The sequence below is a fragment of the Rhincodon typus genome, chromosome 1 (assembly GCF_021869965.1).
Source record: "Rhincodon typus isolate 14 chromosome 1, sRhiTyp1.1, whole genome shotgun sequence".
Classification (NCBI taxonomy): domain Eukaryota; kingdom Metazoa; phylum Chordata; class Chondrichthyes; order Orectolobiformes; family Rhincodontidae; genus Rhincodon; species Rhincodon typus.
The window spans coordinates 140,525,820-140,542,161 of record NC_063332.1 but is presented as its reverse complement, the minus strand read 5'-3'; the positions used below and the strand labels follow the sequence as shown (position 1 = coordinate 140,542,161).

The window sequence follows — 16,342 nt, the reverse complement described above, 5'->3', positions numbered from 1 at the left end:
GCTGGAGTCAGAGATAACACAGTGTGGAGCTGGAGGAACACAGCAGGCCAGGCAGCATCAGAGGAGCAGGAAAGCTGACATTTTGGGTCAGGACATCTAGCAAGCTTGCCCAAAATGTCAGCTTTCCTGCTCCTCTGATGCTACCTGGCTTGCTGTGTTCCTCCAGCTCCACACTGTTATCTCATACTTCTTGTGAGACCAGGAGAAAGACGTCCTGGTGTTAAAGCAAGGCTTCCAGTTTGCATGATTTTCCACTGCTACCTAGAAATGTCAGCAGAATCTAAAGAAAAGAAGACTTGAATTTATAAAGCGCTCTTCATGACGGACTGGATGGCTCAAACCTTTTACAGCTTATGAATTACCTTTCTAAATTAGTCATTGTTGTAGTGTAAGAACTGCAGCAGCCAGTATGCACACAGTAAACTCTCACAAACAGTATTATGGTAATAACCAGTCAATCCATTTTCTGTATTGATTGGAAGAAAACTATTGTCCAGGGGTTTTTGATACAGAGTAATGCCAACAGTGTGGCTTCAATTGCTACATTGTCAGGTTAACATGAAGTTCCCACCTTCTCAAACTTGCCCCTTGCATGTTGAGTTTAACCCAAAAGTCAGCATCAGTTATCTCTCTCTAACGAGAGAGCAGTCCTATGGTTCTCTAGGACTATGGCAACATTATTGTACAATGAATGGTAGGGACTGAACTTTCATGGGGAGTGTATTATTCTGTTAACTTTTCAACTGCCTTTACAGACTTTTAGCCTCAGCTCAGCTCAGATGTAGTTATCAAATTAATGATCTAGGAGTTGATAACAATAATACATGATCTCATTTTATAGATAATTGTGTGCATAAAATATCACAGGCAAGTTTGATTACAGTTGCTGACTTCTCATTGCTGATTATATAAAGTTACCTGAATACATTCTCATAATTGCTTGTTTCTGATATGTCAACAAATTCATTAAAAATGGTGAATTCACTGGGAAACAAAAACTTTGTTTATAATGACCTTTATCTTCCCAAAAGGAAAATGTAAGTTAACATAAGAGAAATTCCAAGTAAGTATTGCTAAAAGAACAGAAATATTAATTCATCATAATCCATTGTTTACTTCTGCAGAGGGCACCATCGGATAAAAAAAATTGTGGAGCTTTCCTAGGTAAGAGATATTTTAGAATAGTCAGCACATACAACTATAATGCTAATTCCTTTGAGGAATCTCCCAAGGAATTCAGCACAAAATACGGAATTTAGTTGGTTTAATGAACAGAAAGTATTTATTACATTGATTATATTTATGCATTGGTACTTACATTATTATATCCCATGGATCACCTGTGTCATTGTGCACTCCCAATTATACCTGTTAGCGGAACTGTACACTATAAATACTTCTCTGTCAACTAATCTAAAACTACTTCTGTTATCAAACGTACATGAAATATACATTAATAGATTCTGGCATCATGTAGGAACTAAGAACATTAAAACTAGAATTTGAGATTAAGTTCATTCACCTCACTTACATCTTCACTTTAGGTATATCATTCACATAGCTTTGCACTTTCAGAATGAGTATCAGTGAACATCCACCCAACTGACATATGCCCATTTAAATGATCCACTATTAAAGCAGAAATGAATACAGATATATAACTGATATATTTATTTTAACACTAGAACATCTCAATAATACATATACTTGAATAAATTATTTTGGCAATTTAAACATCATATCAAAAATTGATGCAACAGTGATGTTTTATACTATTTTCTATAAAGTAAAAATGAAGATGGTATGAACTAAAGCTCACATTTTTAAAGAAAATACTGAGGTACTTTGTTTTTGTAACAATTATAAGTTAAAACAAAACTATCAAAGAGTCTACTGTTTGGAATACATAGAATTTTTAATAATTGCACAGTTATACCTAATTTTTATCTTAGTAACATTAAACGTGCATAAGTACAAGATATCAGAAAGACTGCAGCACATTTTAAATGACTCATCATAATCCCATAAACATGTTATACTTAGAGCAGTAGAAAGATTGTAATGTAGTCTAACCTTCATGATATCCAAAGCAGCCTAGGTGTTGTACAGCTATATACAACATTGTTTGCTTATAGTGTACACATTGTAATTGCATGCTTTCATTCAAATTTGACATAAATGCATCTGGTTATGAATCAATTTTCAATCGCAGAGCATTTACAATGAAAAGTTATGTTTAAGAGACACAGGGAGCAGGTTAAATGATATGTGAAATATCTCAGTGAAAGCTTGCAGTGGAATGATCATAAGTAAGCAGACCAATATATTACATTAAAGAAGAGAAAACAGAATGGAAACACAGCTCTTGCATAGAGGTCAATCCGCTTTGCTTCAGTTGGAATGACAGGTTTTGGAGGTGGAGGCTTCTTGTTATTTTTTAACTGAAGCTTCCCAAGACTGTTGTTAACCTCTATAGGTTTTCCGTAGCAATCATAGTTAGACAATTCAAAGTCACGTGGCAAGCTCCCAACAATGCTGAAGTCATTGGATCTCAAGTCAGACTTAGAGGTACAAACCTTTTTGCACCTTGTCTCTGCAACCTAGAAAAACATAGAGCAGAATTATTATTGCTTGGCATCATCACCACTATTTTAACCATAATAATTTGCACCACAGAATAACTACAACTTAACTCGTGTTTGGTTTAAATTACTGACAGGAAAATTGAACAGTGATGCAGTACATTTGTTAACCAACATGTGGCGCCACAAGGTAGCAGACTGCAATGACCAATCTCAGTCAGAATAAAGAATGATCAAATTGATTTTTACATAAACTGCACTGGACAATTTGACAGCTTCAACCTCTCAAAAACATTTTTGTTCAAGGACAGGGCATGACCTTCAGGCTTAGCATTTAAAATAGATTGCAAACTATTTTCAGGAAAGTGCTTTGGCAGAAGTAATATTAACTTTAATTACTTTGCTTGCAAATAATTAATAATAAATAATGGATATTATTTGCTTTCTTTGGAGGTGCAATTTCTCTTTGGAGATGAAAATATATTAAAGTGTACTTTAAGAAGCCATTTTAATGAACTGTAGGCATGCACTGTCCTGAACAATATGCAGCTTGCAACATTTATAATAAACCAATCAGAACGTGGCTGTGATTCCAATTTCAAGCTTTCAATGATTTCATGTATACACTTTTCATTAATTGAGCTACCCAGGGCAATACTGCATGGTCACAGAGCACAGATGATAAAAACAAAAGCACAGTTCAATAAAGTAATTCAGCAGATTTTAATGACTGACAAAAGGAAAATGCCAGTGTTCTTTTCTGAAAGCAACAGTTCCCTGGCAATGATATGAAAGTTGGCCAGGTGCAGGGAAGTAAAAGGTCAGTGTTAAGCAATCACCACATATGGCAAGCAGTGCACAAAATTCTGTGCTTAAGAAAGAACATTGTAGAAGAATAGTAATGTTAAGTATTAGAACAGGTGCTCTTGAGGCTGTACAGAGAAAGATCTATAGAAGATTCTTGAAGACTATATTTAAAGTTGTATTTCTTAAATTTTACAAAGTTGTAGAGATTTGGTATAATTTGTGGAAAAATTGGGACAATGTAACTGAATAGAGATAGAAGGACTGATACGAAGACAGAATCATGTTAACTGTCAGAAAGTACGTTTTCTTCTGACCGAACTGTCACACTTAAGTTCTTAGACGATGAGTTCATCACAAATACACAACAAAAGGCTTGAGAACTTTGGATGTATGGGTCGCCAGTGTGTGCATGTTATGCACCATAGTAAAAATGGTTTTCTCTGTTGTGTTTTATTATCTTATAGAACCTGTGGTAAATTTCACAAACTTTTTTTATGCTTTACCTGAAGTTATTTTTAAAATTTGTGGAAAGCAATTTTATGTTTAATTAGTCTTTCACAAGATATGATGTTGCTGGCTTGGCCAGCATCTATTAACCATTCCTAATTGCCCTGGAGAAGGCGATGGTAAGCTGCCTTTGATTCCACCCTCAGAAGACTGTCTGCGTGCACTTTGCACATTCTCCCCATGTCTGCGTGGGTTTTCTCCGGTTGCTCCAGTTTCCTCCCACAGTCCAAAGATGTGCAGGCTAGGTGGATTGGCCACACTAAATTGTCCATCGTGTCCAAGAATGTGCAAACTAGGTGGACTATGCATGGGATATGCGGGGTTACAGGGATTGGGTAGGGGTTTGGGTCTGGGTAGGATGTTCTCTGGAGGGATGATGGGCTGAATGGCCTGCTTCTATACTGTAGGGATTCTATGATTCTTCAGTCACAGTTCTTGGGGTGTTGGTACATGCATGGCATTACTAGGAAAGCAGTTCCAGGAATATTGACCCAACGAGACTGAAGGAATGGTGATAATCGTTCCAGGCCAAGATGGCATTGTTATGATACAAGGATCGCAAGTTACACAGGGATAGCAAGCCAAGCCAAACAAAACCAGCTTCAGTCACCAGATTTGTAACACAGTGAAATTGAAACATACAATGAACTTCAAAATTGCTCAACATTTTTCCCATTCAGACATTACAAATAACAGATCTTGGACACCAAGGTTATAACTTTACCAGAACACAGATGCACATTAAGGCAATCTAATTATTATCTATAATCTAAACCCAATCTTCTTTGAATATAAACCTTTATACAGCAGCAGACAGACAGACAGGTACAGTTAAGGGATAAACTAAGAAAAGAAAATAAAGGAATTGTTTTTGCCAGTTCAAAAACCATTTTAATGATGAATACCAAGCCATCATGAAATCCCTTGATGACGGATATTACAGGCATGTAGAATTGTAAATTTTGTTTGAATTCCAAACTCACAGATTAATGCAAACAGCTTCTGCAGACCTCTGGAGTCATTTACTTATGTCTTACAGGTCAGGGTTCTTTTCTCAATTGATAATTGGAGAATAACTAGAGACAGCCAAACAAAAAAAGAACTTTCCAGTCTGGCAGCTTCCAAAGAAAAACTGTGTCCTTCCTAAAAATCAAGTAGGAGGCAGTTCACTCTTTGTTTTCTCTTTCTTTTCAACATTCCCCAGCACGAATTCAACATCCAACCAGCTGCAAATCCCTGAGCATAATAACACCTCAGTGCCAAATCAGTGTTCTCAATGCAGGTTAATTACTGCTCTATCTTTCCAGGCCAGTTCCTAATAGCAAACATCAGTCTTTTGTCCTCTCCCTTTCTTTAAAAAAACAAACTAGTGTTTAAAGTTCAAAGTTGAATTCTCAACTGCAATTTACAGTTCCATCACAAAACTTAAAAAAAAGTTAAAAGTTAAAACAGTCACTGTTTGAAGTCTTTCCCATTTCGCACAGTGACCATGCTATATAACACGATGTTGGATATTCTCAATGTGATGGTGGGAATTTGTTTCCACAAAGACTGCATAACAGTCACTCTTACTGATACTGTCATGGACCGATGCATCTGCAGCAGATTGGTAAGGATGATGACAAGTATGCTTTTCCCTCTTGTTACTTCCCTCACTACCTGCTGCAGACCAAGTCTAGCAGCTCTGTCATTTAGGACCCAACCAACTCAATCAGTTGTGCTGCTGCCAAGCCATTATTGGTGGTGGACAATGAAAATTCCAGACCAGAGTACATTTTGCATCCTTAGCACCTTCAGTGCTTCCTCTAAGTGTTGTTCACCATGGAGGAGTACTGATTCAGCAGCCAGTATGTCCTAATCAGCAGGTTTCTTTGTCCATGTTTAACCTGAAGCCGTGAGACTTCCTGGAGTCCAGAATCAATGTTGAAGACTCCCAGCACAAGTCCTTCCCGACTATATACCGGTCTGCCACCATCTCTATTGAGTCTGTCCTGCAGGTGGGACAGGACATAGCCAAAATAATGATGGCGGTGTCTGCTCTCCGAATTTTGGCACTAGCCCCCTGAGATATTAGTGACGGCAACTTTGCAGCATCAATAAGACTCTTCATTTTCATTTCTGGTGCCTAGGTTGATGCCAGGTGATCCATCCAGTTTCATTTCTTTGTTGAGATTTCATTGTGATTGATACAACTGAGCAACTTCCTAGGCCATTTCAGAGGGCTTTGCTGTAGCTCTGGAGTCACATGTAGACTAGACCAGGTAGGATGGCATGTGTTTGTGAGCATGTGAGGGAGAGGGAGAGAGACAGACAGTGAGAGAGTGAGAGTGAGAGTGAGAGTGAGAGTGAGAGTGCACATGCACGAGGGGGAGACAGAGTGTGTTAAACACACACACACACACACACTCTCTGCACCCTGCCCCCCACCACCCCCCCACCCCCCACTATGCACACACGTACGTGCACGCACACACATACAAATCTATGGATTGAATTTGCATTTGAAGATACATTCTATTTTGTTCAAAAAGCACATAATGTGTAGACAGTCAATGTGGCATTTTATAAATTCCTACTTTGGAAAAACCGGTCTGACTCCAAGTTGATACACAGCCAGATTCTAAACAAGGCCTCACACCTGAAATGCATTGTCTGACCCGGGATATCACTTCTGGTACTCTGAAGGAACTGATAAAACCTTTGGTTATCTCAGGGTAGTGAGCTGAAAAAATTCTGGAATTTGCATATTAATCCTTTCTAACTGATTAAAGATTTAACAGCCATGTTAGGTTTGTTCAACACATTCCCATCAGTTCTATGACCCTTTGACATTTTGCTTATAAATTCCGTGTCTGATGCCAGTTCTCTCACCGACAACTGAAGAAAGAGCGAGACTCCAAAAGCTTGCGTCTTCAAATAAATCTGTTGGACTATAATCTGGTTTCGTGTGATTTTTGACCTTATCCACCCCAGTCCAACACCAACACCTCCACATTACATCTGCATAATGAAGGATCTTGAAGCCGACTGTTCACCTCCCTACATCAACCATATCAATAACCTTCACTGCTACGGCCACAAAGTTCAACTATCCAACCTTCGTGAATAATTCAGAGACTGATGGGTGTGACCTTTTTTTAAAAGATACATACCTTTTTGGACTCATCTCATATTTGCGTTCTGCATGTATGCGTGCTGCCTTAGTATTTCTTCTTTCACGTAGTAATTGCTAAAATGAACTTTTTGTTAATTCAACAAAGGCTAGTTAAATTGGCTTTTTTTTAAAAAGCATTAGCTTATTTGGGTCTGGGAGAAAGTTATCTGCAAGGGAGGGGATCCTTTCTAAATTAACCGGTTCCATCTAGAACCATACCAAATTAGGGAACCCGTTCTGGGACTGGTTTTGACTTTACACACCACTAAACCTCCCTCTTTCTGAGAGGAGTCAGTATTCCTAACACTTCATTTCTGTGTCCTATGCTCTTTACTTGTCCAATTTGATATTTAATTGAGTACTACAGGCTATTTTTCCCTAATCTTCCAATTGGGACAAATGGTTTATACTTGTTGTACCCCGTATTTTTCCTAACTTCAGATGCTAGTTTTAATTGTTTTTATGTTATGTGTTTATGCAGATCAGTTGCAAGACCAGTTTTGATTGAAATGAGCTGCTTTATTTTTATGATCTACAGACTGCAAACAATACATGGCCACTGGGTGGTCTTAGGTTCATTATAATGCAACTAATATTCACTCATAAATATTTATGACAAACAACATACTGGAAAACAAACAGTTGCTGCAGCTTGAATATTTACAATGGATTTTTCTACAGAAATATTTAACTAAAGTATTTATTTGAATACTATAATATCTGCCTTATAGAGTAAAAGTTTGTAAAAAGTTATTCAACACTATAAGAGTGCAAAAATACTCTTCTGTTTGTTGTCATTTTTGAGTTCATTTTCATGTAAACATAACTGTGAAGATTGTAAACATATATTTAGACCAATGCTAAAATATTATGCAGGGACTTATTTGATTTTGGGCACAATATCATTTAGAACTTCCTCTAAAATGTTTTCCATCTTTTGACCAGCATTTTAGTAAGTCAGATAAAGTGTAATTAAATCTTAAAACATGTTCATTTACAGCTGGTAATCTAATCCTTCTGTGTAAATATATGCATTTTCTAAGAAGCAACCTCTGCAGATTAAAGGTAAATGTCCACACATTGCACTTTTTCCTGAATTAAACAAAAGCAATGGGGGCATGAGCTGCTTGACACATTTTCCATGGCAATCCTTAACCAACTCATACAGCACCATTTTCTCATGAAGTACAAATTGTTGTTCCCATTTAAATCTGGCATTCTTGCATGTATCTTGTTCAGTGCAAGATCAAAACCTTTGACAGCATCAGTGCTTTTTCAGCAATGCTCAAGTCCTATATTACAAAGCAAAGGTTTAAACTCATTTTATCCAAATACTGAACATGAAAATCTTCTTGCTTGACCATTCTGATGTAAAATCCAGAATGAACCAGCTTTTGAGCTCCAGCACCTAAACCTACTAAAATGTAATGAACCACTGCAAAATCATCTCATTGTGTAGACATTCCTAGAGGAGTCTCATCATGGGTACTGTGAAACAGGAGTGCCATAAAATGCCATCTTGGATAGTTGTGAATTACCCCTCAGGGTTTGTGGACTCCATTTGCAAAGGAGAAAAAGGGCTTCAACATTTTAAAGAGTCTTCAAGGGTCCAGCACTAAGGGTTGAACCCGAATCTCTAAAGGGCCTGTTTTTACTCGATATACAGGACCGTCAATGTTTTGCTGGGCCATGGGTGAGGAAATACATAGCCAGGGAATCTATCCTTTAGGCAGGCCCACCTGATGCAAGAGTCTTTGAATGGGAAAAATACAGAGTCTGCCAAAATGAAATCCCGATGAAATTGGTGACAGCTGCTTTGGGCTGAGTATATCCAGATCCAGTATAACTTCAAGCATTTTTTTAAAAATCAGATCAACAATGGCAGTGCACGCAAAAGAACCTTGATATTTTCCACCACTCAGTCCTGGAGCAGCAATGTACATCACCACAAAGTGATGATAGATTGATCTTATCTCCACTTAGTTACCTGGTCTGAGCTTTGCTGGGAGCTGCCATTCAGAGGTCTCATGTCTCCCTCCATTGTACAGTGCAATAGATAACTGGATGTCAGAGTGTCCAAACTGGGAGAGGTGGGATTTTGTAATAAAATATCTAAGTCAAGCTCCCTCAAGACACTTGGGAACATATTTTAAAGTTGATGTTCTCTGCATAGATTTTCCAGTGGTTGGGAAACCCAGCAGCTCTATGAGAGGGCTTATTATTAATAGGACTCACTCAAATATGCTGCATAGATGAGGCAGAGCTTTTCACTGGAAACTCCTAAGATTTGGTTTATCCACACACTGCAGGGTTTTAACTTTACAATGTGTCTTTTGGCTCTGAAAATTGCCAGGAATTGGAAAATCTAACTATGATAAAACTTTGCCTTCCCAAGAAGCCTTCAAACTGTTTTCTCCAGATTAAAATCTTCCTTTCTCTTTCCCAATTGATGTCCTCTTTTCCTTTTCAGTAGTATGGCACATCTTTCTCCCTCCCCGAGTTGGCAAGCTCTTGCCTTCCTGACTGCTGGAGAATGTTCTCACAGACCGCCCACTGCAGCTTCCTGAAGCTCATACTGCCTCCCAGCTGCCGGCCAGATTGTTAGCACTACTGCTTGTCAATTTGTCTGGCTATGAGTCATGAAATGGAACAAAACCTACGATTAAGTATCAGTAAATCAGGCAAGACGTCTGAGGCCCAACTTTGACAAATTCATCAAATGATAATAAGCTTCTCCAAAGCTTTGCCACAAAAATCACAAGTAGTATGCACAATCCCTACTGGATTTTAATACATCCGGTTATTTAGAAGTTAAAATACCATACAACTTTTCTGATCAGAAATTTTCTGTAAACTTGAATTTTCTTCTGATCATAGAATTGTTACTGGTACTGAATGCCATTTGGTCCACCATGTCTGTACAGGCACTCTGATCATTTTAACTGAATGCTAGTTTCCTGTTTCCCCATAATCTTGCCAACTGATTTTACTTAAATCAACATTTGATATCTTCTTGAATGCCTCAATTGAACCTGCTTCCATCACATTTCAAGGCAGCGCATACTTGCAGTTCAAAGCATTTTTTTCCTCACCTTGCATTTTGCTTCTTTCATAAAACACTAACATTACATCAACAAAACCAGAAGTTACTGGAAAAGCTCAGCAAGTCTGGCAGCATCTGTGAAGAAAAAAATCAGAGTTAACGTTTTGGGTCCAGTGACCCCTTCCTCTGAACTTTTTGTTCCTGATTTACAGCATCTTCAGTTCTTTTGTTTTTTACTAAAATTACACCCTCTGGTTCTCAATCTGTCGATGGATGGGAATGATGAGTTTCTCCCTGTCTACTCTGTTCAGATCCCTCATGATTTTGAAAACTTCCATCAAATGTTCTCTTCATCTCCTATGCTCCAAGGAGAACATCCCTTTCCTCATAACTGATGTGTATCATCCCTGGAACCATTCTTGTAAGCCTTATGGACTCTCTCCAGTCACTCATCCTTCCTAGAATCTGGCACCTAGAACTGTACTCAACTCCAGCTGAGATCTAACCAGTGCCCTATATAAATTCATCAAACATCCCTATTCTTGGAGTCCCCCCTTAATGAAGCCTAAAACACTGCACACTCCATTAACAGTGGTTGCTACGTGTCCTGCAACTTTTAATGACTTACACATATGTGCACCTAGGTCTCTTTGCTACCGCACACCTTTTAGAATACTACCCTTTATTTTATACTTCTCTTATATCATCTCACTCCTACACATTATCTTCACGTGCCACCTATCTGCCACTCCAGCAATTTATCATCAATGTCTTTAGGGGTTCTACACTGTCTTCTTCACAATTTACAACTCGTCCAAGTTTTGTGTCACTCACAAACTTTGAAACTGTCCCCTATATAAACAAGGTTTAGATCACCTTTTCAGGAATAGCAAGAATCCCAATACTGACCCCTGGAGAGCTCCATTATAAATCTTCTTCCTGCCTGAAAAATAATAATTGATAATTCCTCGCTGTATCCTATCCCTCAGTCAATTTCGTATTTATATTGCTACATTTCACATTCACATTTTATGTCATAACTTATAACTTCCTCAAAAATCTGTTGCCTGACACTGTACCAAAGGTCTTTTGGAAATCCATGTACATCACATCAACATCCATGGCCACATTACCCGTCTGTTTGTTCAGACGCAATGTCCACGAGCTACCATCTCTATCAGCTCAAATTAAACACCGCGCGCTTGAAAATCCTCAGGTCCAATATTTAATGCAGGTGCCTATTCCAGTATCAATTGGCTTAAGTCTCCCAAAATGTAAAAGATCAAGGAAAAGTCACTCTATCAAAATAAGGCTGTTGGATGCCCATGCTATAAGAGATATATTTCAAACACAAGCTTCTCCACAGTATTTGTAAAATATAACATTGAAGAGGTGCCACAGTGGCCCATTAATGTTATGCCAAGCTAGGTTTGAAGAAATGCTCATCCTGGAAGCCTCTGTTTGTGACTGCCTCTCTTACCATGCTATAAATCCTACAGAGAGAACAGAGGCTTCACTCTAAACAAGAACCTAAAGAAAACTATTACAAAATCAGAAACTTGTAGATGCTTGAAATCTGAAAATAAATTCAAAACCCTGGCTATATTCATGAAGTCAAAGTACCATCTTAAGGCAAAATATGAAGTTAACATTTCCAGTCAATAATGTTTCATCAGATCTTGAAATTTTAGAGATGCAACTAGTTTTAAGCAAGTACAGAGGCAGGGGAAATGGAGTAGGAAGGAAGGAATGAAAGGGAACAGCAGTGTTTAAGGTGGAAGGCAGAAGTGATGCAGTGATAAGAGGGAAAATGGTGCAAGCTAAATAGGAGTGATAATGAGACAATTAGAGAAACATAAAAAAGTAGCAGAAGGCCTTTTAAGCCATTCAACAACAACTCAGTATCCTGTTCCTGCTTTCTCCCCATACCCCTTGATCCTTTCAGTCCTAAGTACGATATCGAACTCCTCAAAAACATTCAATATTTGGCCTCATCTGCCTTCCACAGGCTCACAACTCTCTAGGTGAAGAAGTTTCTCCTCATCTCAGTCCTAAATGACTGAGCCCATGCCCTTAAATTGTGACCCTGGTTCTGGACTCCCTGGTCACCAGGAACATCCTGCCTGCATTCACCCTGTGTAGCTGTGTTAGAATTTTAGATTTGTATGAGACACTATCTCGCACCCAACCCCACCACCTCCACTAAACCATTCTTCTAAGCTTTTGCGAATATACTCCTTGGCAATCTAGTATCTCTTCATACACCAGTCGTGCCATCTCAGGAATCAGTCCAGCAAACCTTTGTTGCACTCCCTCTACAGCCAGAAAATCAGATAAGACCACCAAACATAATACCACAAATGTTATCTCACCATGGTTCTGTACAATTGCAATGACGACATCCCTGCCCCTGTACTCAAAGCCTCTTGTTCCAAGTCAGGATGGTGTGTGACATGACAGTGCATTTACATGTGGTGCTATTTCTGTGCATCTGCTGTGAAGGCTGAAAAGTACTGTTTAAGTCGCCTATATGCTCAAAGACCCTTACTGTTAACATGCTTATGCTTTCATCAACCCTTCTTCCTGTGAGCACAATTCTATTCTCGGAGGTTCTTCTTCATTGTGTATGCTCTAGTGATGCCATTTTCCATACCAGAGCTTCTGATATTTCTTCCTTTTCCTTCAATTGAGGATTGACCTGCACCATGGTTGGCAGGGCCGTTGACAACGTCTATCTATCCCCATTTCGTGTGCTATTGCCCTCAACCATTTTCCTTCCTTTCTCTCAGAACCATGGTAGGTTCGACTTCACGTGGCTCCACATTCTTTGTATGATCATCCTTTTGTGTCACCTCCAGCAAGCTACCACCACTGAATACATGCCCTTTACCATTCATAAAGGGCCATTCCCTCTGGATACTCTGCATCAGCCCTATATACTCCTCAATCAGTCCCAATATCCCTCCCAATTGCTGTAGCTTCTCTTTCCCTTCATGCTCCACCACCTTCTCTACTTCCTTATGTTCCTGTTCCTCAATTTCTTTTCTGATAACTGGGGGCAAGGTCTAGGTCTTCATAACGGCCAGATTGTGTAATATGCAGCACACTATCACAGGTTTTAATATTCACTCTGCTGATACTGCAGGATTTCAACAGAGTGACTGATAAGTGGAAGCACTGCTTGATAATGACAATGGTGTGCTCTATAATGCTGCATGTGCCAGCATAGATTCATTTTAGAAGTGGCATGAATTCTAGAAGGGAGTTATAAACTATGACTGAAATTAATAATCCCTGTCAATCAGTAGCCAGCATTAAGTGGGTTGCAGCAAGTCAAATACAGATGACACAAAAGGCTGCTAGACAATGGAAGAATGATTTGTTCAAGGATAACGGGCAATCATCTGAATGATGAGTTTGCACACAAGCTGCACAGAATCACATTTGGTTTAGGAAAGTGACCGAGCTCCTGCTGAGGACTTCCAATTCTGGTGTCTTATGTAAAGCCCAGCAGCACATCACTTCAGATGCTGCAAGCCAGTGACTACCTTGCACACTGTACTTTAAGGAACCAAAACGTCTTTCAAAGAAAAGAGCTGATAGGTAGACACCTGGAGGGTCCTGATTAACATAGTTTTGAAGAGGAGGGCTATACTCTACCTGGTAGACCACCAGAGGAGGCCAAAGCATCAAACACTGCTGACCTGAAAACAGATAGTGACCTGGTTCAGGGCAAGACAGAATGCACAGCAGTGCAGGAAAAAGGTCAATATTCTTCTGTGCTCTGCAAAAGTTAAATGTCATTGTCTTCACTCCACTACCTCATACTCACTCTAACTTTGCCAATGCACTTAATCGTCATGTTCATGGACTACCAACCAGAATACTACCATAGCATTTCCATTCAACAGTTCTTACCCATCTCATCCTCCATTAAAACTGGCTAAATCCTCTACCTAAATTGGCAACCTCTAAGCAAAGACAAAGTGAGTGAGTGCTAAGAACTGAAGCTAATATCTATGGAATGCATCCTAAGTAGATGCATGAGATGGCTGTGCAGTCAGGTAGTCAGCAGCAGAATGCTTACGAGACTGGTTATGAGCTACAGTCAAGCATGCTAGGAATTTTGATCAAGCTAGTTTAAACTCTAACCTCAGTTGAACTGCAGCCAGGACATGTTGTGGCCTGCAGTTTCCTGTGTTGACTAAAATAAGGCAAGTGTCATGGTGGTCTCTAGACATACTGGCATCACTACTACCTTCTATGGAGTATGAAATATCACTGTTTACCAACAGTGTAAACATTTGGGAGTTGTTTACCAGTAAACTCTGTTGGCTGGGATCAAACAATATGATCAGGCTTTGATCAATTCATTGGCTGAGTTCCAGAGAACTTTCTGGAAAGTAGCATATTTTACGGAACGATGGAACTTTTCTCAGAGGAGAAGAAGCCTCCCTGACCACATTTGAAAAGCATGTTACTTTCAGAGAGAGAACAAAGAATCTTGAGGTGAGACCTACAGAGGGAATAAAGCAAGCCATTTTACTCAAATTGGGGTAGTATCTGATTCAAGTCAAACTTATATAGAGTTAAAGCAAGAGTTAGGGTTAAATGTGGATTAAGTAAAGTAATGTAAAGTGAAGTGAAGTGTGTTGAAGTTAAGTTCGATGAAGTGAGAAGTAAATGTTGCAATGAATGTATGTCTCATTTTGAGTATTGGTACTTAAAGAGCTAAGTAAAGAAGCATTTGGTTAGGGTTAGGGTTAGGTTTAGGGTTGGTTCCCTGCCTTTTTTCTGTCACACAAGGGGGAAGAATACCTGGGTAAAATGTTACTCTTTTTTGGGCAACAGCTGTGTGTGCCTATGTATAAAACAATTTAGCAGAAACAGATAAGTCAACCTGTCTCAGAGTTTTACTGTGAATCCCCAAAGAGTTGAAATAGTTTTAGGGTTGATGCTAGATCAGCGATCATAATGGGTTGAGGCTGGCAGTTTATTGATGTTGACTTTCGTGGACAGAGGGTGAAGGAAGACGCTATCCAGGAGCATTCATGTCGCTGAAGAGACATTAAAATCAAGGCCCAGAGAAGGAAGTGACAAGCTGTATGTATTAAGTAACCACTCTGACTTTCAGTCAAGAATTGTCACTGCCTAGTTTTTCAGCAGAGACATGAAGAATAGTATTTAAATATGGCAAACTGGGTATTAATAAGATGTAAATACATGATAATAAGGTAGTCAATGCTCAACGAGATTCTGATCTTGCAGTTGAGACCTTCAGGGGAGAATGGAATGTTTTTCTTGACTTCAAGAATCAGGTTTCTTTCATTTTCAACAATTTCCCACATTTTCATCATTACTCACATCACTCAAAGCATAGGAAAATTCTACTCTACACTTCAGAAACAATTTAATTGGCTTTCAAGCACTTTAAGGTGGTTGTCCGAATTCTATATAAACACATGCCTTTTTCCCCCTTTCTTTCTTAGTACCTTTCACTTTTATTTACAATAAAGACTGAAAAATTTACTTAGCTTTGCTAAGTATCAAGTATGCTGAAATACAAAACTCGTGTCTTCGCCATTGCTAAAGCTACAACCAAGTATATGAGTTATTTTCTCACGCCAATACTTTCTTCTCAACAACCTGTATAAGACCATCTAACCTCAGATCAAAACTTTCATTTTGAAGTCATTAGGCTGCATACTGAAACTCAATTCTAGGATTTGAATATATACTCTTGAATTGATAGTCTGAAATTTGCTGAAGGTATGCTCCTTCAGGAGAGATATTAAACCAAGCTTCCATTTGCCACTCAATTGGACAATTACATGCCCATAAAACTTCTATAAATACTTCAGAAGGAAAAGAGTAGCTAAAGTCAGCACCAGTCCCTTCATGTGTGAGACTGGTGAATTAACAATGGCAAATGAGGCATTAGCAGAGGCTTTGAAGAAGCATGTTGGATCTGATTAGTAGAAAATCAAGTGGCAATGGGGCGGTGGATGCTTAAAACAGTCACTAAAGCTAGAAAGAAAAAGGGATTATCATGATGAAGGTTTATAGTATATTGTCATTGTCTAGAAACCTGCATTTTAAAGTAAAGGCAAATGGGCTTCTGCGAAGGGGTTAAAATTGAATCAGAGATAGTAGAACTGCAGATGCTGGAGAATCCGAGACAACAAGGTGCAGAGCTGGATGAACACAGCAGGCTAAGCAGCATCATAGGAGCAGAAAGGCTGACGTTTC

General features: G+C 38.9%; 1 protein-coding gene across 4 annotated transcripts in view; it reads right to left on the bottom strand.

The window, feature by feature from the left end:
- Positions 1 to 1,894: 1,894 nt before the first annotated feature.
- The window catches only part of glrbb (glycine receptor, beta b), a 168,715-nt gene continuing 154,267 nt past the window's right edge, over positions 1,895 to 16,342 (bottom strand). For all 4 annotated transcript variants that reach the window (XM_020531754.2, XM_048598587.1, XM_048598593.1 and 1 more), the window contains one exon: positions 1,895 to 2,600. In XM_020531754.2, the coding sequence (XP_020387343.1) occupies positions 2,304 to 2,600 (297 nt within the window). In that variant the 3' untranslated portion in view covers positions 1,895 to 2,303. The remainder of the gene's footprint in view (positions 2,601 to 16,342) is intronic.